Source organism: Dromaius novaehollandiae, chromosome 26 (assembly GCF_036370855.1).
Source record: "Dromaius novaehollandiae isolate bDroNov1 chromosome 26, bDroNov1.hap1, whole genome shotgun sequence".
Classification (NCBI taxonomy): domain Eukaryota; kingdom Metazoa; phylum Chordata; class Aves; order Casuariiformes; family Dromaiidae; genus Dromaius; species Dromaius novaehollandiae.
In genome coordinates this window covers 8,605,072-8,630,406 of record NC_088123.1, presented here as the reverse complement: position 1 = coordinate 8,630,406, position 25,335 = coordinate 8,605,072, and the positions used below count along the sequence as shown (strand labels likewise).

The 25,335-nt window shown below is 53.2% G+C and overlaps 1 protein-coding gene across 6 annotated transcripts in view; it reads left to right on the top strand.

The window, feature by feature from the left end:
- Nucleotides 1-25,335, top strand: part of ZMAT4 (zinc finger matrin-type 4) — an 84,100-nt gene that overhangs the window by 35,852 nt on the left and 22,913 nt on the right. For 5 of the 6 annotated variants that reach the window (XM_064497719.1, XM_026112239.2, XM_026112237.2 and 2 more), the window contains exons 2-4: nt 3,593-3,694; nt 16,158-16,247; nt 23,247-23,403. In XM_064497719.1, coding sequence (XP_064353789.1) covers nt 3,593-3,694; nt 16,158-16,247; nt 23,247-23,403 — 349 coding nt within the window. The remainder of the gene's footprint in view (nt 1-3,592; nt 3,695-16,157; nt 16,248-23,246; nt 23,404-25,335) is intronic. The other variant, XM_026112242.2, reaches the window with a different exon arrangement.

Sequence of the window (25,335 nt, the reverse complement as noted above, 5' to 3'; positions counted from 1 at the left end):
GACCAGGCACACGTGGAAGGTGGCTGAATCCTGGTCTCGTAGGAGTGGTGTAAACCAGGAGTCGCTCCACGTCAGTCGCTCCAGACAGCCCTGGAAGGAGAAGGCAGCTGCCGGGGAAGGGATCGAGCCTTAGCTGAAGTGAGCGGGGGAATTGCTGCTGTTGTGCCGTAAATCATCTGCTGAGGAGGTCAGACGTGGCCTTGGATCTATCCCGGCACAGAGGCCAGGAGGATGCTGGTGCTCCCGTGACTGCTGGCTCGCGTGCTGTGTGCTCCTCCAGCCCAGCTGCTTGGCATCGGTCCTGTCCGCTTTCCGCCTCGGGGACACGCAGTTCTGTGTCTGCATCAAACCAAGAGCCCTGATGTACATGCTAGAGCTCCTCGGTACTGCAGTGGTGCAATTAATACGTGTAGCCATCAGGAAGAGCACAAATTGCAAATGCGGGAGTCACAGGAGTAACGTTAGCTGTTGCATATTGGCCTCGCTGGGTGCTCATGAGCGCGTGGAAACGCACTCCTCCCTCAGTGTCCAGTGCTCCCTGGGGCTGGTCAGGGAGCCAGCAGCCCTCCAGAGCCGAGGGGAGTCTGGGGGGGGCTTGCTGGGGCCCTGCCGTGGGACCTCCTTCCTGGAAAGGGAAGGATGCGTCTTCAGGTGACCCTCCGGAGTGAGGAGCCGGGCACCCGCGCTGCTCCCCGTGAAGCCGCACGCGCAGGCCGGAGGAAGAGCTGCAGTCCGGGTTTGGGGAGGATGCCTGATCCAAGGTCCAATCCCAGATTTCCAACAGGCAGCACGTTTTTTTGTGACAAAATTGGTGCTGTTTAAGATGTGGTTTTGCTGGTGTGCAGGAAACATAGCGAGGGGTTTTGGCTCAGCTGTAGCTGTGCGTGTCCAGCACCATACGAACAGTCGGCTGTGACTGCTGGTGAGGGAGATGTCCTTCAGCCCAAGTCCCCTTTAACTTTTTAGCACCGACTGAAATGTCACAACTTAATCACCTTCAGCTGAAGGTCGTTTCATCTTGTAGGCTGAATGGTGGGGCTCACCTGGGAGGTGCAGGGTCCTGCAGGTGTTGGCGTTTTGGGGAGAGTTGTGGGCTTCCCGAGTCAGATCTGAGTCAGTGCAAGTTTGAGCTCTGCTCGAGTCTGTGCTTGGAAGAGTTTCCAAGCGATGTTAGCAAAGGGTCCTTGACCGTCCTGAGCGGAGCAGGGGCAGAATTTGGGTTCTCTGACTGAAGAAGATGAATGGTAGGTCTTTAAATTCTCCTTGGCTTTCTGGTAACAATTTATTATTAATCAAAGTCCTTTTTTCTATTGGCTTGTACAGCCAGTGGGATCCACGGCACTCAAACTTACCTCCAAAGATAGCACATGGGGGATGCTTCTGTAACATGCAGTGTGTAAGTTGATGCGTTACTTTAGGGTATGCCGTTAGAGAGGGTCTTTATTCGGTAAGCTGAATAGTTGTACGTGAGTCACTCCACAGCGCTCGCTGCACGGCATTCACGTTGTCGGCATAATAACTGTATTCACCTGTTGAGATGCGTTATATCCTCGTGTAGTAACAATAGTGTGTAAAACCGAACAGGCAGCGTTGAGGCTAACAAATCTTATACCTACACCAGAAGCTACTGCTTAAAGACGAGACATTAAATCCTGTCGCTGGATAAGCCTGTTCAGCCCCCACTGCTGCAAAGGGGGGCAGAAAACCCCATTCATGTGCACGCGTGTTAGAAGCAGAATAGACTTGGTATCTATTTTCAGAGCTTGAAGGGATAAGCTGATACTGAGTAGCTTTTGGGTTGCTCTGATTTTTGCAGTGAGAGTTTATACTGGGAGCATTGCACACTGCCTGCAAATGAAGGCAGCATTACCTGCCTCTGCCCTGGCTGCTGGATTAAGATTTAATGAGATTTTTTGCTTTGCCTTGTTTCAATCTGTTGTACTTAAGTGAGGGTTGTTTTTTTTATTTCATCTTGTCTTTGATGCAATTTTGCAACATGTCTTGTACTCTTAAAAGGGTCTTTTGGTGTCTGGGAAAGTTTCTCAATGCAGCATTTTTCTAGATGGAGTAAATGAAGATTAAATCTAGGCAGATAGCAAAAGAAAACAAGCAAGCATCTTTGCAGAGATGGAGCCAGCAGAGCAACTCTGAGGTTTGTCTCTTGTCTGACAGACCATGAACACCAGAATAAGCCTTTTTCTGGAGGGAGGCTGGGGCGGGGGGCTGATCTGTCTCTCCATGGCGAGAGTCTGCTGTCTGCTCAGCCGCTTGTTCTTATAAAGCGTGCAGGGATCTCTCTGCTCTTCAGCCGGCAGCGCAGCCGGGGGCTTGGCTGCAGCTGGCCCCTCGGCTCGGCAGCTCCGGCGGGCAGATGCGTGCCCAAAGCGCGGCTCCGCGAGCTGGCTCCCGCGGGAACCCCGCTGCGGCCGGCCGGTTTGGCGCGTCCCCGTGCCCAGGGCAGCAAAACAGCTGCCCGGGTCTTTGCTGCAGAACCCTGCAACTGCCAGGGCTTGCTCCACTCCATCGCTTTGCTCCTAATGATATCTCCTAACTTGTTTATTTCCATGTTATTTTTCCTTCCAATCAATGAAATTAATGATATACAGTCTGCATCATCAGTCTTCGCTGTGCCGGGGTTTGTTATGACTGCGAATTAATAGAGACTTAATCTTGGCAGTTCTCAGGAGGTATCAGCCTCTCTTTCCCTCTTGAATTGCAAAGACTTATTTTATTTATTTATTTTTAAATACTCTGCCTAGGAAGCTACTTCTGGTGGTTTTTTGGCTCCCCTGCGTTTGGTTTCCCACAAGCCTCGGCCCTGCCGATATGCGTTTCGGCCATCAATTCAGAGTTTATGCAAGCAAAATTGGGCTTCGCTGAGGAAGGTATGAAGGAGGACTTAAGGTCTCCTGTGACTGAAATCACTCCTCAAGCTGCTTTGTGAGTGCCCTTATTGGAAGTTGCAGGGAACACAGAAATACTTAAACAGCTGTTTGGGAACTGCAAAGCCCAGTAAATCACCCAAGCAATTTCCTTCCATGTCTAAGTTGATAAATAGAGCACCTTTGCAGCTCTAAAACACCTTCCTCCAGGTTACAATGATTTCCGTGTTTTACAGTAAGCTCCTTATCAGCTCTTTCTAATTGTAGAACAAACGGTTAACCGCGTTTCGAGCCGGGAGCGATATGAGGTGTAGCTGGTTGTGTGTGCGGTGTTTCTGGATATGAGAGGTATCGGAGAGCCGTTTACAGCCGTGATTCGCACGGGAAACGCGGCTACGGAGCAGCACGAGGGTCTGCGAGGTCGGTGCCGGCGTGCGCCCAGCCGGGCTGGGAGCCAGCGAGCGGGGACGAGGGGCAGGCGCGAGGCAGCCGGTGTTTCGTGCCCCGGGGTGCCGTGGGGACTGCCAGCGTTTCGCGTTTGCACCTTAACGAAGCTGGGCTCGTTTGCTCGTGGTGGCAGGAACTGTTCAGCCCGGGTATCGCCTTACCCTCGCGTCTCTGGGAATCCTCATCAAACGCAACTGCCCCGGTCTGCCAGCGTTTTGTAACTAACTCCTTGTTGTCTCTTTTCCTTGCATTGCTGCGGACAGATGAAATCATCCGACATCGACCAGGAACTGTTCACCGAGAGCTACTGCAAAGTGTGCAGCGCTCAGCTGATATCGGAGTCGCAGCGCGTGGCGCATTACGAGGTAGGATGCTCTGCGCTATTGGCAGCTGCCCCGTCCCCGGCTCCGCGTCTTGCAGGGCGGCATCAGCCGCTGCACTGCCAGCGAGGAGCTGCGCCGGCATCCCAAGTTCCTCTCTTGGAAGTCGAGATTCGAAAGAGCGTTTTTATTGGTGGCGTATTATTCTGCAAATGATGTCACTGCAACATTGCCTGCCGTGTTTTCTTCCTGCTTAAATTTGCAAAGACGGGCTGAAATTTGAACGCAACTCCAAGCTAGTTTTCAAAGAAATGTAGTTAGCAAGAAGATCAATTAAGAGTTCAGCAAAATGAACTCTAGTTTTAATATTAAATGTGCTGCACTATGCTTTGCTAAGTAGGAATCACTGATTGTGCAGAGAGTAGATTAGTATTTGTGAATGTATTTAAGCACTTAAGAAGTAGGCAAGCAATAAACAATTAGAAAGGATATATCATTAGGGGCATGTTAGAGCAGCAATTTACAGCGCTGCATATCTTCAAAACAAAATTAAATAAATTCCTATTAAAAAGGGGAGGAAATTACTGAGGGATATGCTGCTGTGCAATCCTCTGAGAAAGGAAAAACGCGGCACGGTCCTTATCTTGACACGTGCTCTTCGCGGGTGTGGGAAACGCGCGTGTGGGCTCTGCAGCAGAATGGCATAAATCGCCATCCAGGTGGGGCTGCCTCAGCGTTAACCAGAAATGAGAACAGGAATTTTCCCGTTCGTGTTCAAACTGAGGGTGACAGGTCGCTTTCTGTGGTGGTTGTCGTTGGCGAAGTGTTGAGAACAGGCAATCATCCTTCGCGTGGTTGAGTTACCTGGGGCCGCGGGACCGTCCTCTCCCGTGGCCCCGTGCAGGGAGGATGGGCGATGTGGGCCCAGCCCGTCCCGGAGGGCTCTAGGAGACAGAGGTGATGCAGGTGGAGAGCTTGGGGACGAGGGATTTCCGCATTCGTGCAGGCTACGGGGCCTAGACGAATTTTGCCCCCGCTTTTGCATGTGCTAAAACCATCATTGTCTGAAGCATTTCAGCAAAACCAGACTCTGTGCTAAAAGGCCTTGAAGAGGACGTTTCCCCGGACTTTTGCCCTGATTTGAATGCTTGCAGTGGGTATAGAGGGTAGATAATTGTGTGTCTCCGCTGGCCACACTGGCACAAGAAGCTTAATCAGTGTGCAGTAGCCAGGAATGCTGTGTTGCATTAATAAATACAGGCAACAGTAATACACATTTACTTATAAGGCACTTCACATGCCCGAAGGAATTTGCCGAAGCAGACATTCCCTGTAAATGCTCCTCTGGCTGCCCTCAAGCGTGCAGCGGGGATCTCTGGCAGCTGCCGTGAAGCCTAAGGCAGCGGTTTTGGGGGCACCTCCCAGCTCGTGATGGCGTGGGGGGGGATGCCAAGCCAGGGCCCGCAGCAGGCCAGGAAGCCGTGCTGCAGAACGGGGTGGCTGCCGGCGGGCGACGGGGTGGGCAGCCAAGCGCTCCTCTTCTGCGTCTGTAACCGTAGGTGGGAGCTGAATCACTAACTCGTAGCAGATGTTTTGGAAATGTGTAAAACAACACATTTTCTGTTGTGTATTTCTGGTGCGAGGTGTTGTGCTCATTTGTCATCCCCTGCGAAATCCCAGTAGACGCTGTTGACGTTCGGCACAATAATGCCTTTATATAACCTCGCCTGCCGGTTGCATAACGCGGAGCAGCGCGTCGGAAACCTGCAGGGACGGAGCCAGCGAGCCCGTCGGTCCCAGCAAGGGCGGCGTGCCGGGCCCAGCCGGGGCTCCCTTCTGGCGGACCCGGAGGTGGGCGAGGGCTCTGCTCCGCGGCGATGCCACGCTCCGGCCACGCGTCTGCAGCAGCCTCCGCTGCGGGTGCCAAGGCGCGATGCTTGGGGCGGCTGTCCTGGTCGCCCCCCCGGAGCGTAGCAGAAATGCTTGTGACGTCCCAGTCCGGGGGCAGCTGGGGATGCAACGAGAGAAAAGGTGTGAAAACCTGCCCGAAGGTTTCATGAGGAAGGCGGTGCTGGTGCAACACGCGTGTTTCCACGAGTAGATCTCTCTGGGGCTTGGGCAGGTCTGGACATTCTTCCCCGTGGCTGTTGAGGCAAGTCGTTTTTGGGCTGCCTTCAGCTCAATGTAGCATCGAACCTTGGGGGAGCGGTTCCAAAGAATCAACGTGCTTCAACTGCAAATGCGAATAGCAAATCTTTCTGCAGCGCTCTGGTCTCTTTTCCAATGAGCTGGATGTGGCTTCAAGAGACCTGAGCAAATAATTTGTAGTGAATCATTTATTAGGTGAACTTAGCCTCTTTTTCTGTGCAGACATTGGACAAGCAGTATGTGATTTCCCCACATACATTAATCATTGAAAATTATTGGAGTGTAATTTCTGCAAATAATTCTTGCTCTGACACTGTTTCATAAGCAGCTTGTTCCGAGTACCTGCGACGAGAACTGAGAGGGCTATTTTTTTTGTTAGACACTTGAATCATAAGGTGTTTGTATTCCTTGGCCAGATGAATAAATTAAGTTTGTGATGCAAGTATTCACTTTTATAACATCAGGATTCACAACTGGACTGTTCTTTTACAAAACTGTTGTGTCAAATATATTATAGCTCCATCTTGCCAAGAGACCTCCAGCTCTTGCTGCGAGCCAAGTAGTTAATAGCACAAATGTAAAAGTCACTGCTTCTTCCTAATCAAAAAGCATCTGGTCATAATTTTCTCACATTTTATTTTCCTGTTAAAAGGCATTCTATGGTCAAAACTGACTTTTTTCATGGGGAAAATATCAACTTAAGATGACTAAATTTTCTGCAAGGCTATTTTCACCTGATTTTCTAAAGCTGCTTTGTTTCAGCTTTTTGACTTGGAGAAAATTAGTGCCAATATAAAAATGTCAAGTAAAAATGAAATGTAAATTACTTTTTTATGGAAATGTTGGTTTTGGAGGAAAACTTCATTTTGAATTTACTTGAAACTTTATGGGGAGAACTGAAACACTTCGAAAGGTGAATTCCGTAGTGTCGTGCACGCGTGCCATATCGGCATGGTTCAGTGCTTCCGCCTGGCTCGGGAGGCGCGGGAAGCGCGCTCGCTGAAGCGTTTGGAGACCTGCGTGGGAAGGTGCCTTCAGCTGAACGGCTTAGAGATGCACAGCCTTAATCCAGCCTGGGTTTCCGAAAGTTCACTTTTCCTTGGTTTTCTGGAATCAGCCGAGGGGAGACATCAGGACAGGGTTGGGTGCGAGTCCGGCCGACCACGGGCAGTGCTGGACCTCGCTTTTTTGCAGCCCTGTGAAAATGAGGCCCTGGTTGCTGCTGGGACTTTGGGTCCTCCAGCAGTGCCACCGAACAGTGCAAGCGTTGGGGCGGGGGAAGTCGAGCGGGGCACTAAAACACACTGAAACGTACGCTTGGAGCAGTCTCTGCGGGGTCCCGGCAGGTCCCGCGCGTGCAGCAGTGCCCGAGCCCTGGCCGAGCTGCGGAGCGGAGGGAAGGGACCCGTGACTTGCTTCTCCAGCACCGCCGAGCGAGAGCTGCGGCCTTTCTGCAGGCCCTGAAGTGTTGGCTCCTCTGTGCATGCAAAATAAGACGTTTCCCTGTATTAAAATGAAGGGAAACGGCGTATGAAAGGGGGATGTTTTTATCTTGCCAAACAGGAATAGTCGCATCCAATCACTCTCTCGTCTCCCTCTGCAAATCATCAACCAATAACTCTTCTCTTCTTCTGTGCTACTTTGCCAGGAATAAAAAATAATTTGATGTCAGTCGCGCAATATTAAGCAGCATTATTTCCAAGGGCAAGTGTAGTGGAAAAACGACAAAAGAATCAGTGTTTGAAGCATATTTTGGCTTAGAACTTGACATACAGCAAAATACTGTTCTTATTTTATGCGTTTTGTGTAACTCTCTCGTCTATGGTATTGTCTGATATCTCTGTCGGACTTCTGCTCTCCTCCACGGTAAAATCCACAAGCCTTTCCCTCTCCGTGGAGCTGCCAGGTGCTGCTGGTTAATCCGGGATTCGCTTTGGGGCAGCTGACTGGAGGAGCTGCCTGCGGGTTGTTGACTCGTAACGAGGTTGCAGCTGCCCGATGGGAAGATGCCGCGAGCGGCTCTCCGGCACCGAGCGTGGCGGGAGGCTGCTGCGGAGGTGGCGGTTACCGTCCGCGCTGCGGCAGGTAGAAGAGAGGGATCTTGCTGCCTGCCGTCAATGCCCCAAAGATCAGGCATCTGAATGTTTTAATTCGTAAAGGAAATTAATACCGTCATTTGCCTCCTGTAGCATCAGCAAGCTCTCTTCCCGTTTCTGCTGTTTGGAAAAAAGCGTCCGCACCGGGATGCCCGGGAGCATCCCCGCGAGGCAGCGGCAGGCCGCGGGGCCGGGAGGTGCCGGCGATTCCCCCTGCTCGTCGGCTTCTTTCTTCCTTCTCCCCGCGGGAGAAACAAAAGCCAAATGGGATGACGGACCCGATAAGAGTCACCGAGGAGGACGCGGAGTGGCGCAGCACGTGCTGCCTGCAGCGGGCAGGCCCCGGGTGGCCAGACGTGCAGGGCCTGGGGCAAATCGCCGGTACGTCGAGCCTCGCCGGCTCGCCCGCTGCAAGGAGCGTGGGGGATGCGTCCCCTCCCCAGCGAGCGCGGCGGACGGGCGCCCGGTAGCACCGTGCCGGCGTCGTCGAAGAGCCGCCAGTGCTGTGAGCTCCTCCAAGAGCATCCTCTGCGCTGGCCGCGGAGCCAGGCAGCCTCCCGCAGCGAGCGACCTTTTTGCTCCAGCTTTGATTGCACAGCACAGTGTGTGTCTTTAAAGCACAACTTTGAAATAAGGGTATTGATTTTTCTTTTTTTCCTTTTAATGATATCTATGGGTGAGGAAAAACGGAAGCCAGTGGCCCAGAGCCTGCGTCCTGGTGCAGCGGAGCCGGTGAGACGGCTCGGACTCGGAGCAGATCTGCTCCATGGCAGCTCTATCTCCTATTGGGCTCCTATGACTCTTATCAATGAAGCGTTGCTGTTCAGATGCCTTTCCGCAAGATATTCGGGCAGCGCAAGCAACAGTCATGGCGGGCTCTGATATACTTCCACGTGCATTTTGACCCTGCCAAAGCCCCGGGGCGCTGGTAGCGCTGGAAGGGCTTTCGGCATGTGCCTTCTAGTTCAGTGGGCTAAAAAAACTCTCATCATCCCTTGTAGTTTGCTTGCTGCAACTGCATTGAAAGTCTGTGCTCCAGAGATGGGTTTCTCCTTTTCTGCATTTCTACATCTAACCTTCCTCTGGAGTGATAAACCTCTTTGCTGCTGGATACCATCTACATCACCCGTAATTTAATGTTTCCTTCCAGCTCTGTCTGCTGTAGCAATCCCTTTGGTGCATTGCTCTGTAAATTAGAAAGATCAGCTGTCTTAGCAGGCTCTGCATCCTCATCTCTGTGCAGAAGTGTTCACAGCCATTAGAAAGATGTTACCATTTGTTTTTGAGTTTCTCCTTGAAAATCCTGCAGGAAAACTACCAGATATGCAAAGTTGCCTGCAGAGTCCACCTTGAGCTGCATATTCATCACCACATTTGCTCCTTAAGCTGCTGTAACACTTTCCTTCGTTGTAATCTTTATTGCTTCAGGTGTTCAGACGGTACTTCACTTTTTCATTTAAAATGAAGAAATATGCCAGGTTTGTGGGAAGAGAAGCCCAGGGTGGTGTAGTGCGAATGTGCTGTTGTTGACTCACCTTGCAAAGAGCAGGAATGACGCTCGGATGCTTGCTCTCATGTCGGGGGGGGAGAGGCAAAGTTTATTAAAATTCCAGTGCTGGGAAAACTAAGGAGAGCAAATAAAGCGCGGGGCCCTTTGGGGCGGCCCGCAAGAAGCGAGCGTGCTCTGGGATTTCCCACCCCGCTGCAGACACGCGGTGCCCGCGAGCAGCATCCACAGCACTGCTCTCGTCCGCGCGGGTTGAGCGGTGCTCCGGCTACTCTGCTTCCAGCTGGGCTGTCCTTCTCCAGGAAACTTTGCATAACATGCTCTCTCGTCTGGAGGAATAACAAATGCTGTTTACCACTGGCACATTAGTGCCTTAAGGGTCGGGATGTGTGCGCTCGGAAAGGCAATCCTGTATCTGAAATATTAATGCGGTGGAGGAGCGTGTACTCTGTCTAGCAAAATAAACGCTGCGCTGCAATAGTGCTCGCAGGGTCTGTGTCTGGTGGGAGCTGCCCACCCGAGGGGCTGCGGGCTGAGGGGCTGCCGCCTACCTGCAAAATCCCTCTTTTTTCTTTTGTTTTTTCTGCTTCCTCCTGTTTTCCTTAGTTCTTGGTCCTCCAGCCCGTTGATGGAAAGGGCCCGTGCGCGTGCCCCGCTCTCCGTGCGCGTGGGTCTGTCCCGGCACCCCCGGCCGCGGCCGGCCCAGGGGAGCTCGCGGGGCCGGGCGGGCTTTGCTGGCGCTGCCGGCGCGGGTTTCCCGCCCGTCCTGCCGCGGCTGGGGGGAAGCTCGGGCTGCGGAGAGGTTGGGGTGCTGCTGCCGCAGATGCGGGTGCTGCCCTGGGCTCCGGGCGTACGTGCATCGGCCTTCTGGGAGCCGCTTTGGTGCCCGTTTTGCGGAGCGCTGTTTAACAGAGGGTGAAAGTTGAGGTGACTGTGGCCGCACGTCACATGCGAAGGTGCACGGGATGCCGATGCTTCGCGGCGAGGTGGTTGTGGTGCCTTCGCTTCCTGCACGTTTGTGCTCAGCAGCGCAGCGTCGGCTGCTGGGTCGCTGTGCGCTTCAGAAAACCGATTTGGATGAAACTGGTACTTTACAGGGCTCCGTATTACCGCCCTGTTGTCAGCATTAATGGCCAAGCGTTATTTTTAATGTACTCGCAGTGCCAAAATCTACTGCTGAATAGCAGCAGCAGCAGAGCAGATCGAGCCCTCCCGTTCGGCTCTGTCCCAAGGCTCCCTCCGTCCGAGGTCACGGCCCGACTGAAAACAGCCCGAGTTCAAAGGTGCCTTTGGAAGGTGGCGAAACCCGCGGCGGAGGAGGCCCGAGGTCAGCGGTGGTGGGGAGCCGCGGGGGACGTCGGGGGGGTCTGCCGAGCCGAGCGGCAGAAAACCGGCTCCTTTTATCCCTCGCAAGCTGTTGACGCTGGGTGCAGTGGGTCGCTGCTGTTTGTTTCCCTTGGAACGTCTGAAATCTTGTTTTTTCGAAACTGCAGCGGCTGAGGTCTGGGAGAAGCTGCGGGGGCCGGTGAAATGTTCCCGGTCACAGTCGCACCCAGCGGGGACTTGGAAGGGCGACGGTGCTCCCGGTGCACGGGAAACCTGTACCGGCTGCAGCTCGACAAGCAGGGAGAAAACGATCACGTTTTCAGGAAAAAAGACATGGACTAGTGGTTGCCAGGTGAACAGATCATCAGGGAATTGCCTGTATGTGTAAACAGAACGATATCTAAACCAGCGATACGCCGACCGGTTGCTTTAAGGGAGCTGGTTTCATGGTGGTGGAAATTCGGTTGTGCGCGATTGGGGATTGCAGACACGTACCGAGGTGCCCGGAAAGTCACCAGCATGAGTAGATACTTTTTAAAAAATTAACTCACGGAGGAAAAAGGGGAAGTGAATAGAAAAGAATATAAATTATAAATGAGGCTTTGCAAAAATTTCAAAGGGAGAAAAAGGACATTGGCACCCAGCAGCGTCTGGAATAACAGAAGGGAGTTTGTCTCTGACTAACAACGGGATCTTGACAATGGTGTTTGCTGGCTGTGTGGGCAGAAGAGGCAGAAAAAAAGAAGGTGTTTTCTGAAAATGTCTGTCCTCTATCTAAAAAAAGGCAGAGGATGTTGTTATATCACAGAATGAGGAATAAAAGGTTTCCATTCCAGCAGAAATTTGGAAGTTTGTTAAACAGTGATTATGAAATTCAGATTTTTCGAGCCGGCAGGTCCAGTAATTTGCAACCAAAGGGCTGAAGGGAGCCGGCCGCGCTCTGCATGGCCGGTGCTCGGCGGCGCTGGGGAGGGCGGGGGTGGCCGAGGGCAGGCGAGGCGGAGGGCTGCGGCGAGCGGTTTGCAGGGCAATGCAGCGGGTATTCTGCAGAAATGAATCTCGCCAAAATAACTTGACGGCTCTGACGGGATTACGAGCCGGGCCAGTACCGATGATGGAGTCGATGTAATCACGCGACTGCGTGTTTCGTGGCAATGTAATTAACAAACTGCCAGGATGCAAAAAATCAGCGCAGCGCACGCTGGAAGGATTGAAATCTCACCAGCGGGTTTGCGGGCGAGAGCTGGCTGCGCCCTGGGCGAAGCCGCGGCCGTCGGGCTTTGCGGGAGCGCTGCGTGTGTGTGTCGCCCCCGCCGTGCTCCCCGGCGAGACGGGCAGCGGGGACGGCCGGGGGCAGCCCGACCTCCGGCGCGAGACGGCGAAGTGCTTCAGGCTGCCTGGAGCAGCGGTGCGAGGCGGGAGCAGACCCCGCTGCCGAGCCCGGGAAGGGCCCCCCGGGAAGGGCTCTCCGGCGTTTCCGTGCGTCGTCGTGCAGGCCGGCGAAGCCGAAGCCTCCGCGGGAGGTTCTGGCGCTGTAAGGGCGGACGGGTCTAAATGACGGCAGCGGTGAGCAAATCTTCCCCGAGCAAAATCACATCCAGTTTTGCAGCGCGGTGCGGCTCTGCTCTGCCCTTTTGTTTTGAGCTGAATTGTCAGGGCTCTTCTGCCTCTGCCGCCGTCCGCTGTGTTAATGTAGATTTGATGCAGACAGAAATGATCTGTTTGTTTACTGTTACTGACGGGCCCCTGTGCAACCGCGCGTGAGCTTGCAGTGCAGGAGCCCGCAGCTGCTGCGTGCAGCCTGGCTCTGCTTAGGCTTTTTCTCGTACAGAGATGGTTGTTTTTAAAGTGTGTGGTGTTAAGCAGGACCTTTTCCCTTCTGACGGAGATGTCTCCAGACACTAAACACAGAGTTTAGGTGAAAATGCTTTTGGCATACTACTTTGTAAAGCTATGAAAGAAATACAGGCACTGAGCTACTCTCTCAGTTCACCTGCAGATAAAACTCTGGTGACTATCGATGAAGAAGCAGGTACCTTTAGCGGCAGGGTTCTCGCCCCGGACTGCAGCTTTACAGATGCGTCAAAGCTTTGTCTTTCCAAAAGGTTGTGCGTGCTGTGAGACGTCAGAATGGGAGCTGTATGAGCCTGGATCCCGCTTCATCCCGGTGTCCCGACTCCTGTACTCTGTGGTTCTTCTTTTGGCCCTTATTTCTCACGTATCTGCGCTAGTTTGGATGCCAGTTGTTTAGGGATGGTTAGTTAGCAGAATTTGTGCCGGTTACGAGCTAGTCTGCAGGAATCTCCCGGCGAACCTTTGCGTTCAGGATCGACTCAAGGATCCTGCAGCGCGGCGGGGACAGAGCGTGTTTACGCAGTATTTATGGCCATTTCTTACCTCTGGTTGCTATTCTCGGACATTCTTACGTCGTCACATTCTCCACAACTCATTAAGCGTGCAAATCTTCCAGCTGGATCACGTGGCTGGGTTCGGGCCCGGGCGCGCTGCACGGCGGAATCGCCGGCCGTGGCTCCTTCGCCGCCTCTGCTAGCAGCTACCCTCTCCGTACGTCAGGGCTGCGAATTTCAAGTTGCTTTGTGGAGGGGAAAAGATAACCAGCAGGGCTGTTTGCAAGCAGCGCACTAAGAATAATCACTTCGCTCTTGCCTTGGTGTTAGGATGATAAATACACATGTAAATGTAGAAAATACCAGAGATAAAAAGGGCTGACAAATAGGCTGTGCTACCTCCGCTCCCTCAGCGGGAAGGAGATGCTTCCTACATGCTTGCAGAGGACAGGGAAGCTTTTAAGCTCTGCTCTTAAAACCGTAGGATAAGGCTGCACTTCATCCACGCAGTTTTAAACTCTGCCGAATGCAAGCTATTCCTTTTCCTTAGCATTCATAAATTCAAACAAATGCATAAATAAAGGTGAGAGGTGTTTTACCGAGGGCTGCAGTTTCATTGACTTTTCATGCTGACATTTGGACATCGTTTATTGCACAGCTGAGTGCTACAGAAAAGAACACTAAAAATGATTACTGTTAACATCTTTCCATCTTTTTTTTAAAAAAAATATAAAGTCTTTTTTAACCTATAAATTCGGCCAGGCAGCAGGCTGTAGTTGCACACAGCCAGGCACCATGCAGTGCTGGATTAAACTAACCCGAGGGAAGAGCCGCGCGATTGCGGGAAGGACACTTTGTGGCTGGCTCGCTGTTCCAAGAAGTGTAAATATTAAGCGCTGGGAAGGCGCTAAGCTGCAAAGCTCTGGGTTTCAGCCAGCCCTGGCCGCGGCGGGAGGTCCGGCGCCTTGCTGCGGAGCACCGGGCGCGTCCGAGCCCGGGACCGAGGCGCCCGGCTGCGGAGGCGGAGGAGCGAGGCGACCTCCGTCGCTCCGCGTCCCGCCGGCCCGCGCCCTCCCCGCGGTGCGATGGCCCCTGCCCTGCGCGAAGCAGCGGTGCGGCGTGTCCGGGGGGACGCGGAGGTCCCCGGGCTGCGGGTGCCCCCAGCGCTGTGGCCGGTTTGCACCGCTGCAGACCCAAGCCCTGGGTCTCCAGCATCTACCTGTCACTGCTTAATTGCACCATCGCTCTCTGAGCTTCTGCGCGCCGATAGCTGAAGCTTTGGGGGCTTCTCGTGCTTGTCTCTCGCTGCACCAGGTATGGAACGAGCTGAGCTCCGTCAGAGAAAATCACGTTTTCTAAAAGCATGCAGGAAGAAAAGTTGGGGCAGGATATTTGATATTATTTATCCTGAATGATTTGCTCCATTAAAAGGAAATTATTGCATAGTCCCATTTATGTATACAAATTTAGTTCCATGCAAATTTAGCTCCAAGTTCACACCCGGGGAAAAAGAATGTTCCACTACATTCTAATGGTAATTTAATTTTTTTAAATTGCAGATCTGTGCTCTGAAATTATAATATTATTGTGCCGTTGTTCTGTGAGGCAATCAGAAATGGAAATTCAGAAAAAACATTTGCATAATAATAGCTGCTGTGCATGTCTGGGTTCTGGATGCATTTATTTAGTAGTAGCTGGGGTTTTTTGGTTTTTTTCCCTTTACACCTACTGGAAGCCAAGGACTCTGATTGTAAGTTAGCGCAGACATGTTTTGAAGGTGCATGTCTGAGCTCCTGCTGCTGTAGAAGCTTTTAAATCTTCCTTCGCGTTTTGGAAATCACAGGGATCGCTTTGTCTATTGATGCCGACTCGAGCAAAGCTCCGGTTGTGCCTGAACGTAGCGTGAAACCTGCTCTTGCCATCTCAGTCTCCTGATGCATCCCTCGCAGGAAAAGCCTCATCCAGGCGTCTCTCAGCTTCTTCTGATCCCTCTACAAAAACCCAGGTCCCCTGAAAACTCCTCCGTGGTGTGAGCGGTGTTTGCTGGTGTTTGCTCAGCGCCTGTCTCGGAAGGGAGCGTAAGGAATACCCGAGGCTGGCGCTGAGCTGGGACGCTCCGTCCCCGAGCGGGGGCTGTTGGTGGGTCGGGATTTCCCGCGGAGGGGCCGGTTTTGGGACGGCACCGTCCGAGCGGGGCTGTCGCTGGCAGGAGGGCGATGCTGGGCAGGACTCGCAGAGCAGAGCAGCCTTGAAGCGGGGCACCGCTCCGGGGCTGGTTTCTCCAGCAGCAGAAGTGGGGCTGGATCCGGGTTTTCCTTGCTGGCGCGGCTTTGCCCGGAGCAGGGGCCCCCGCTGGAAAAGCCTGGGAGAGGAGAAAGGCTCCGGCCGGGGACCCGCGTGGTCCTCGTCCCCTCTCCGCAGGGCCAGCAGCAGCTGTTTCTGAGGAAAACATTAGAGTTGATAATGCACAATTATCTGATAATTTACCCATAGGAGAAATTTCCTTCAAACCTTTGGCAGCTATCAGTTGGCTTATTTCCTAGAGCGAGGTTTTACCCCCCTCGTATATCTTATCCTACTGGAAGCTTAGGAACTCCGGATTTTCCTTTGTTTGCACGTGCGCGTCCAACCCCTCGCGATGCCGTCCTGCCTCCCGCTGAAACCAAACAGCCCTCGTCTTTGCAGTCTCTCCAGCTACAGAAATTGCCTGATGACAAAAGCTGCCGCTCTTTCACCTTTTCCCCCACTGTATCTCCGAGGGGCTGCAGACAGCAGGGCGTGGGCGGTGTTCGAGGTGAAGGTGGACCCTTCCCTTGCCAAGAGCGGGTGCCACGACCGCTCCGCAGGTCCCTTCGCTCCTTGGCGAACGCTGCAAAAGCCCGTGGGCTCCTCCGTGACGTGCAGATATTCCTCACTTGGGTCTTTCTCCCTTTTCTTCTCCCATGTCAGATAGGTATCTCAAGGGGATGTGAAATCTTGCTGCATTTTGGTTTTGTAGACAGTGCAACAGAGCAGAACATCTTGGGTTTTGTAACTTCATTTCTTGCTTTTTTCTTTTTTCTTTTTTTTTTTTTTTTTTGCAGAGTCGGAAACATGCAAGCAAAGTTCGCCTCTATTATATGCTTCATCCCATAGATGGAGGCTGTCCAGCTAAAAAGCTCCGATCAGAAAATGTGGGTATGATTTGAGTCCCTGATTACTCAGCTGCTTGTTGAATCATTGACTCTGTGCTGCGTTTTTTCTGTTACAGCCACAGATAATCAGGTACCCAGAGGTAACGTTTAAAATAACTGAAATGCTAAGTAACTGGAAACAATTTTCCATAAACTGTCCAAGAAATATTGTGTGCATCAGCAACAGTAACTGTATTTTTAGGCTTTTTTTTTCTTTGAAAAAATATTGTTTGAATGCTGTTTCGTAAGAAAAACATGTTGATGGCAAATACCCACCATTCATTCACTTGGTTTGATGGAGACCAGTCACCTGCAGCGGCCGGTTTCTTGCTGGGGAGGGTGATCGCGGCGGGGAGGCTGGGGCCGTCGGGTGCCTCTGGGGGGGCAGCGGCCTCTTCTTGGAGGCTCTGGCTGGGCCGTAGAGATGCTGTGCTTGAGGTCTGCACTTGGGCCGCTTCTAGACGCGTTCGGATGACTTTCAATACGCACCTTTCTTCCCAAAGGGCACCTGGCAGAGAGCAAAATCGCCCGCGTGGCCAGCGTTTCGGGTGCAGCGCAGCGGGTTACAGGGCTGCAGAGGAGGGCTGTGCCGCGGGTTCAGCGCCTGCACGGGTTTTCTGTGAGTCTGAAAAACCGAGTGCTGCATCTCAAAGACTGCTAGCAAAGTCTTTGTGATCAGTCTGCAGAATTTTTTAAAAATTGCAATCATTTCTCAATTGCGTTCTAAAAAAACAAACACCATAAGGAAATCAGAGCAGCTCACAGCCGTTCGTTAGGCAATAAGGGGAGATTAAATTTGTAAGTGAACAGTTCGCAGTGAATTATTCATTCAGCTCTCTCCCGTGTTGTCAGGCCTGGGTGAGTGCCGCAGATGAGATTCCCAGCAGAGAGCTTCCAAACCATTTCAGATCTATGGGAGAGTGACTGGTTTAATGCTATCAATATTTAGTGATAGCTTCTAATTAGAGAGAAGCATGTAAGTTTTGCCAAAGGGATCTGAGAGCTCCTTCACACAGTAATTAAAATTTTAGCGCAACTTTTATGTTGCACACGGGGTAACTGCAGATGCAATCTACCCCAGAACAACAGAATCTCACACAATTTTTACTGAGTTATTAATTACAGAATATGCAAGATAGAGTGTACACTTAGTAAGACTCGGATACAGACTTGGAGCATAAGCCTATAATGAACTTCACTACGACTAGCCAGAAACCACAAACTGACATATACACATTGCCACATGGATGCAGTGAGAAGCAAATATAACATAAAAAAGTCAAAGCTGAACTAGTTTCCATTTAATTTATGGGAGGAAATAGTGAAAATTAAGGAAATTCTGTATTTCCTGGGCTTGACTGTGCTCAGAGTAGCCCTCAATGGAGGATGAGCTGAACAATCTTTATGAACTATGTGAATGACAAAATATGCAAGACCCAAATTCTAAAGTCATTTATATTTTAAAAAAACAGGAGGGAAAAATCTACCAACATTTGCAGCTCAGTATTTGCAAAATTGGCGTATTGCTGATGAGATATTATCCAAGCCTTTGCATTTAAGGAGAACAGAAGTATTTAGGACATCTCTAAGGCAGCGTGATAACATCGTTATCGTGTTCAGGAGGCAGCCGTGCTCCCCACTTCAGATGTCTAGCAGCGTTAGTGCAGCCGTGGCACACCGACTTTAATGAATATTAGAAACAGTCCTTGAAAACCAATTAAATGTCTTTGTAGAAGCATATGAAAATAAAAAGGGTATGTTAGCTTTCTTCCATCAAAAACTGCACTGTTAGATGAGCTTGTATTCCACTTCTTTTGAATCATTTTGGCCATAAAACTGAATGCCTCGTCTTTCTCCCAAATGACGGTAAAGGGTAGGAGAAGCTGCTTCCGTTGCAGATACCTGATAAAATCAGCTTAAAAATAGCATTTGCTACCTGACCTTTCAAAGACATGGAAGGTAATATTTGCTGTTATTTGACACTCATAAAAATATTCCTGATTCCTTAAATACCCGTTATCCTTCCCCAGCAAGAAGTACTAGACTTGCACAAGTTGTCGTGCGCGGGATAGCAGCCCAATTGTCAGGCTGGTCCTGGTTTTGATTGTGGGGGGCGGAGGGGACGTGTCTCTGGTGTTTTAGTTTAAATTTCTGCTTAACATTTCAGCTGAAAGTAGCCTGAGAAGGTCGCAGGTGTCCTCTGGTCTCAGAACTTGCAAACTAGTTTCTTTGGCCTTTTCCTACTACCCGTAAAAGTAGGACCCAAATTTATGATCAAGGTGGACGTGGTGAGATTTGCTGCTGTACGCTCGCTGGGAAGGGAGAAAAACCTTCCAGTTCTCCCTGGCCCTGTTTGTAGTATAAACAGGGCGGTCGCTCTGTCCCGGTGCCCTCCCTCGGCAGGACGGGGCCGGGCGCGAGTCGCTCCGGGGACGGCGGCTGGTGCCGGTTCGGTGGCCGAGGGCAGCGGGCGTCTGCGCGGCGGCACCGCGGGAGCCCAGCGAGCGCTGGGAGGCTCCGCTTCGGCTCCGGATCCGCGTGGAAATTGTCCTTTTTAGAGCTGCTGGTGCAGGATTTACTGCGGGGTGTAACCGAAATCTCCCGTGATTGCGCAGGAGCCAGGATGAAATGTCTGCTTTTAGACCCAAAGGTCTTGCTGTGTATTTTGTACCTGCTCACAGGTTTTTAACCAAAATGTCCGTGACTGATTTCGTGGAAGGCAATTAGTGGTGGATGACTTTAACTTACTCCCTGGCAGGAGGCGGGGGTTAGAGCAGAAGCGCTGTTGCTGCCTGCGCTCCCCAGCCGCCGCTGCTCCGGCAGCTCGGAGGTGCGCGGGACGCAGCCGAGGCAAAGCCGGGACCTGTGCAAACGAAACGGGCTGTTTTGCGAGTCCCCCTTCGCTCGGCAGCCCCCCAGCATGGGCAGAGCCCGCTTGGGCACGAGCCCCCCGGCCGCGCTGCCGGCTGCTCCCAGCCCCGCGCAACCCTCGTGCAACCGTCCCCGCACTTCGGGGACAAGCCGAATATAGAAAAAAATAATTAGGCAATTAATGTCCCATTAGATAGAGAAATAACCTGTTCTCTTTGGTAAATTCTCCAGTGCTTTGTCCTACCTAGTTTTAAATGTCTGCTCCAGCTGAAAGGTGCAATCCAAGGTCTCCGGGCGCGGAAAACCTGTCCGTTCCCAATGAGCTGCGGTGGTTTGTCCTGCCAGAGCTCTGAAGCTGGAGCACGTGTTTGTTTTGTGAATCCTATCCTGTACTTAATTTAGGGCTTTTTTTTTTTTTTTTTTTTTTTTTCCCCAGGGAATGTGTAGTTCTTAAGATGCTCTGAGACTTAACGACCGCCTCAGGTTTAGGTAGCCGTAAGTCAGTGCTTGCTCTTGGCTTGTACCGCAGGAAGAGCAGGCTCCAAAATGGAAGCTGCCTAGATTTCATGCAGAGCATTATGGAAAATAGCTTTTTAACAGCAGCACCTTCTTCGTGCACAGAAAATTAACTCAAATTTAAAAGATACTTCACAGCGCCTTGAGTGCTATATTTTTTACGGCTATATTTCAAGGGTTCATATAATCTTTTCTTCATAGTAAAACCTAGGAAATGAAGAAGGCAAATTTGTATCTGTGGAATAAAAACCGTTGCTTTTCCTGAGGATTGCTTGAGGGACGTCCAGCACGGGACTGCAGCAGCCTGGCCCCACTGAGGATTCTGCCTTTTAGCAGCTTGTTAACAGGCACGTGAATAGCTGCCGTTAATTCTGTTGGATGCACAGGATTTGCTTTGAAGTTTCTAATATTAAGAAAAGGAGTGCTATAAATTAGCAGATCTTTGGGAAGCAGCCACTTTACTTCCAAGGCCGCGGTGGGTTGTGTTGTGCCCTCGCTGATGCAAGGTCGTGGCGTTCCCAGGCAGCAGCAGCAGCAGCGTGCTGTGCGACACGTGCCGCGCCGGGCATCGCGTCCTCTGGAAATCATCCGAGGGCGGGCGACACTTCTCACAGCACCAGCCAAACTTGTGGCGGAGCTTTGCCCCCCTCGCTTTCGCACCTTTGCAGACGGTGGAGAGGGCGGAGTGTCTGGAGGAATTTGCAAAGCAAGCGGCAGAAACGCTCCGTGCGCGTTGGCTTCGTTTTTGCGGAGGGATTGGAGCCGCTCGCGTGGGGCAGCGGGCGTTTGCTCGGCTCCAGCTCCCCCGGGCTGGGGCTGCTCTGGGTGCAGCGCTCGCTTCGTGCGGGGTGCTGCAGCCCGGCTCGGTGCGGGCCGTGCCACCGCCGGCGGGACGCGCTCCCCGGGGGGGAGCAGCACGGGGAGGCCCGGGGGGGAGCAAGGCGTTCAGGCAGGCGGGCTGCTGGGGCTGCGGAGCCCATCCGCCCGCTCCGGCTGGCAGCGTCCGTCCCGGGCGCCCGGAGAGGCCGGGGATGTCGCTTCCCAGCTGACTGCACGGCGCTGCCGTCTCGGTGCCGTCCAGCTGGTGACGGAAGACGCCTGGATCAGGTTCCCCGCGGCCCATCTGTCCGCAGGTAAAGCAGCCCCTGAGCAGCGACGCACCGCAATTGCCCTCCAGGCATCTCCGCTCCGGGGTCTGGTGGTGAAATCCCCGTCCCGGCCGTGAGACGCTGGTCAGAAACTGCAGCAGCCGGCGGAGCACGTGCACGAGCTGCGCGGTGGTCTCTGCATCGGCATGTGCACCCGGGGCCCTCGTGAGGGCTCGTTCGAGGGCTTCTGCGGTTTTTGTTTTCCTTCGTTGTGCTCTGCCTGTGAAAGTAGGTTGGAAAGAAGAAGGAGGTCGCTGGAGAGCAGAGCAAGCGCAGGGAGAGACCCCGGCGTGCAAGCGCTGAAGTGCATCAGGCTTTCAGCTGGGCTCTGCTGGAGGCTCTTCAAGTGCTACCACCACTGGTGATCAATAGTCTGCGCATTTTTTACTCCGCACTTAACTTTCAAGCGATTTCTCTTTGAAGACATGTAAAATATCTTGAGAGAATCCTCTTTAAAAGAAGTGCAAATTACACTCAGAACAGTCGATATCACCTCTTGAGATTTCTCCCTAAAGTTTAAGTTGATTCATAGTTAACAGCAACAACAACAACAAAAAAAAGGGATGAAAAACACTCTTTTTTTCTAATCGAGCTTATTCTTGGGAGAAAATGACCCTAACCCGTGGGCTGGGTGTCAGCTGCACGGCCAGCGTGCTGTCCCAGGCGTCGCGGTGCCCCTTTCCCGCCCCGTCGGTTGGGGGGGATCAGGGAGTCCCCGGCGCGGGGGCTGGGTGCGGGAGCCGGGTGTCCTGGAGGAACCTGCCAGACGTCGGTCAGGATAAACCGGCAGCGTCCGGCTCTTGGGAACGCCGTGCTGTCCTGGACTGCGGCTGTGCTTGGTGAGGGCTCGGCGGTGCGAGGGGGTGTCGGGGATGGATGCTCCTGTGGAGCTGCTGCTTGTGCTCGTACGGGGCGGTCAAATTTGGATGTGAAATTTATTCTGTGTCCAAGCATAGGAATGAGATTGCAGAGGGGAGCGGAATGGCTGCATCCAGCTCTCTGTTGGCCTCGGGTCTCCCGTTAGTGCCGTCTCCGTTCTCGGCCGCGGAGCGTGTCCCCTGCGAGCAGGGACGGCCGCGGGAGGCAGCCGACGCCGCGGCGGTGCTGCGGGTGCTACGTCGCTTTCGAACTTTGCGTGTGGATGGCTTTCAGAAAGCATTTAAAACTCTCTGAAAGGCGGTTGCAAAATGAAGATTTCCGCTTCTAAAGCGGCCTGTGTTCTGCACTGAGAGTCCACCCGCGGTTGGCAGGATGCTCGGTTTAACAGAGGTTGCACGAGGGCGTCTGCGGACGGCCCGTCCCGGGCGCTTGGCCGCAGGAGCAGGGCCGGATCTGAGCATCCCGTCAGGGAGCGACCGACGGTGACGACGTGCGCCCGACCCGGGGTGAGAGCAGCCGCCAACCCAACGCGGCCGGGCCCCTGCGGCGGTTCCTCCCGGCCGCCCGATCGCGCCGGCTTCGCTTCGAACAAGGGAGAGGGCGTCGCGGCACCGTGGGTCGCGGTCGTCTGCAGGAACGCGATGGGTGCACGCGGCCTGTTTTGTGCTCTGTTTTGAGAACCCTTATGGCCGAGGTACGGGGCTGCTCTGTCTCCCCGGCTGACTGTTTTTGCCGGTTCTAGTCCAGTTTCCCGCCCCATCCGCAACCGCGGTAGCAGACGTGCAGCCCGTGGGTGTTTGTGAGCGTGCGGAGTAGCAGCTCTAAGGCACGTTGGCCTTTATTCTGGCCAGAAGGACTATAATGAATGGTGGGGATAATTAATACTTTCGCTGAATCAGGTTTTACTTGTAAAAGTGAAGACGCAGTGATTCACCTTCACGGCACCTCTGCGAAGGTGACACCAGCCCCCGCCTGCGTCGGTGCAGCCGGGGAACCTGCTGCTGCACCGAGATGCCGGCTGCTGAAACGCACAAGCGTTGAACCCGCCGTCACCTGCGGCTGCCTCGCAGGGGCTCTCAGGGGTGACGTCTCCGCGCCCAAACGTTTCTTTCCACAGCTCCTCGGACAGGGCCGTGGGCCGCGGTTCCGAGCTGCTGTCAGGTATCCGATATCGGTTCCTGGGGGATGCTTTTTTCCACCATTGCATGCAAAGAGCCTTTGTCTTTTACAACGGCCTTTTTCAGATCGTAGCAGGCAGCTGCAATGTTGAAGTACACCTCCAGGAAAGGAGCAAAAAGTGGATGCTTCCACTGTTCTGCTTTTCCCGCTTTTGTGCCAGTCCCGGAGCAGGCAGGCGTTCCCATCCTTGGCGCCTGCCATCGGGAGAGCCCGGCCCTGTGCCGGGGACCAGGCGTCCCGGAGGTGCCGCGGTGGCTCGCGGGAGCGGCCTGGGCCGCGCGGGAGGATTGCTCCTTTCCTGGGGAAGAAAAGCGCGGGAAAAGCCTTAGGCTGGCGGCGACTCTCCTTTCTCCGTGCCCGTGCTGGGGGGCTCACGCACCTGTCTCTGTTTTTTGTCTCCACCCAGGGCAGTGATGGTGACTCGGTGGACAAGAACAAATGCTGCACTCTGTGTAACATGTCCTTTACCTCGGCAGTGGTGGCCGAATCGCATTACCAAGGGAAAATCCATGCCAAAAGGTTAAAACTGTTGCTAGGGGAACCGCCCGCGTTAAAGGCCCCAGGTAGGTCGGAGGGGTGGGCGCGCGGGTGCTGGCGCGAGGACCGGACCGGCGGCAGCGGCCCCTCGGCGCGGATGGAACCACCCGCGGGAACCGCTGCTGCCCTTGGCTGCCCGTTCGTCCCCGCGGACGGGTGGTCCGTCGGCAGGGCCGGCCCCCACCGTGGAGCCCGTCCCTGGGTCCGCGTCTCCGAACGCTTCGCTCGGTGCGATGCAGCGTCTCCCCGGGCTCCAACAGCCACCGCTCCCTTTCATCACCAGGGCTTGCTCGGCTAATGTATTTAATAACCCTCTGCCCTCGCTGCACGGTGCAGAACACCACCTGCTCCTAGCTTAGAGGGAAACCTACTCTTTAAAACTATTTTGGACCGATGGTCCTTTGCCCGGATGGGAATTCGTGCTTTCCTCCGTGGTGACTCCAACGACGCAAGCCTGTTAACGCTCACGTTTAAAAAGTCAAATGTTGGAATCAGATAATTTAACCATCTTATTGTTTGCTTAACCGTAAAATCCTTCAAAACCGCTAATATACTGTGAAACAAAACTTCCTCTGTGCTTGCCAGGCCAGAGGGTGCTTGAGCAGAGCATCGCTGGTGCTGCACAGGCAGTAAAACTGCTGCAGTCGTGCAGAGATGTGTGTATTTCATTATTACTACCAGTGGCACTTCCTGCAGAGCAGAATATAAATTTAGCTATGCATTTTATATCCTGTCTAATGAGATGCGCATAAATCCTAGATATAATTAAATAAGGGGGCTTTGGCTGTGTGTGTGTGCGGGTGGTGGTAGGTTTTTTTTAGCTTTACAGACTGTAGATGGTGATGCATAAAATATCATTTGTCCTTTATCAGGATTGGCTTGGGAACTGTTATCTGCTTTGCCTGGGGGAACACAGGGCACCGCTTCAGATTGTGCATTACTTGTTTTAACTCAATAAAGGGTTCTCAGAAGGCTCATTAAGTCTCGGCACAGCAGAGTTCATGAGCTGCTGAGGTGCCTCTGGACGCTTTGCCCTGTGCTCCTCGGCAAAACCCGTGGGAGCTGGCGGGCAGCTGCGGTGGGGGACGTGCGAGCTCGGCAGCGTCTCACCCTTGCCGCCGTGAGCCGTGCGGATGGCTCTAGCGTGGCACCGTGACACGGGTGATTTGCAGCTGACTCACTTCAGGACTCCTTGGGCTCTGCTCTGCAGCTGGCAAACAATTACCAGGGCACCGGGAGAAGCAGTGTACACATTTGTGTTATTTAATTGTCCAGTGTTTGCCTTAGTGCTTAAAGACCCAGTTTCTTTGTGATTGCAGCCTTCTGCTCTCCCCTGGTTTCTTCTCCAGCAGAGACCCGAAGGACCTAGCCCCAAACCTTGAATTTTCAAAGTCCAAGTGAGCTGCTGAGGGTAATAAGGGTGCTGAATTGAAGGGAATAGCATATAGACAATTTCCTATGTAAGTCAACAATTCAGATTCACCTGCTGCCTCCTGCTACGGGGAAAGAGTCACTGTTTTGGTTTCCTATGTAATGGGAGCAGCTAGGATGTCTGGTCGTGGACCAGGACCCCCTTGGTGTGGTGCCGTGCAGAACAGGTCAGCGAGAGCAGCCGAGCATCAGAGGGCTCCAAATCTGAGTATAAAGCAGGAGACGTGCAAGGAGAGGCACAACTGTGAAGAGCAGGTTTTGATCAACAGCAGAAGAGAAGTGGTCTCACCATACCAGGTGCTAGTGAAGATCCCGGGTTCTGATGAACCAGCACATCTGCCCACAAAATCAGAGACTGCATGGACCAGCAGTAGCTAGATGGGAGCAAGTTGTGCCGGAGACCTCCCGTGCCGGAGACCTCCCGTGCCGGAGACCTCCCGTGCCGGAGACCTCCCCTTCGGGACAGTGCTGAGAAGGAGAGACCGCAGGGCTCTGTCGAGGCAGTGCTTTCTAAGAGCTGCAACTTT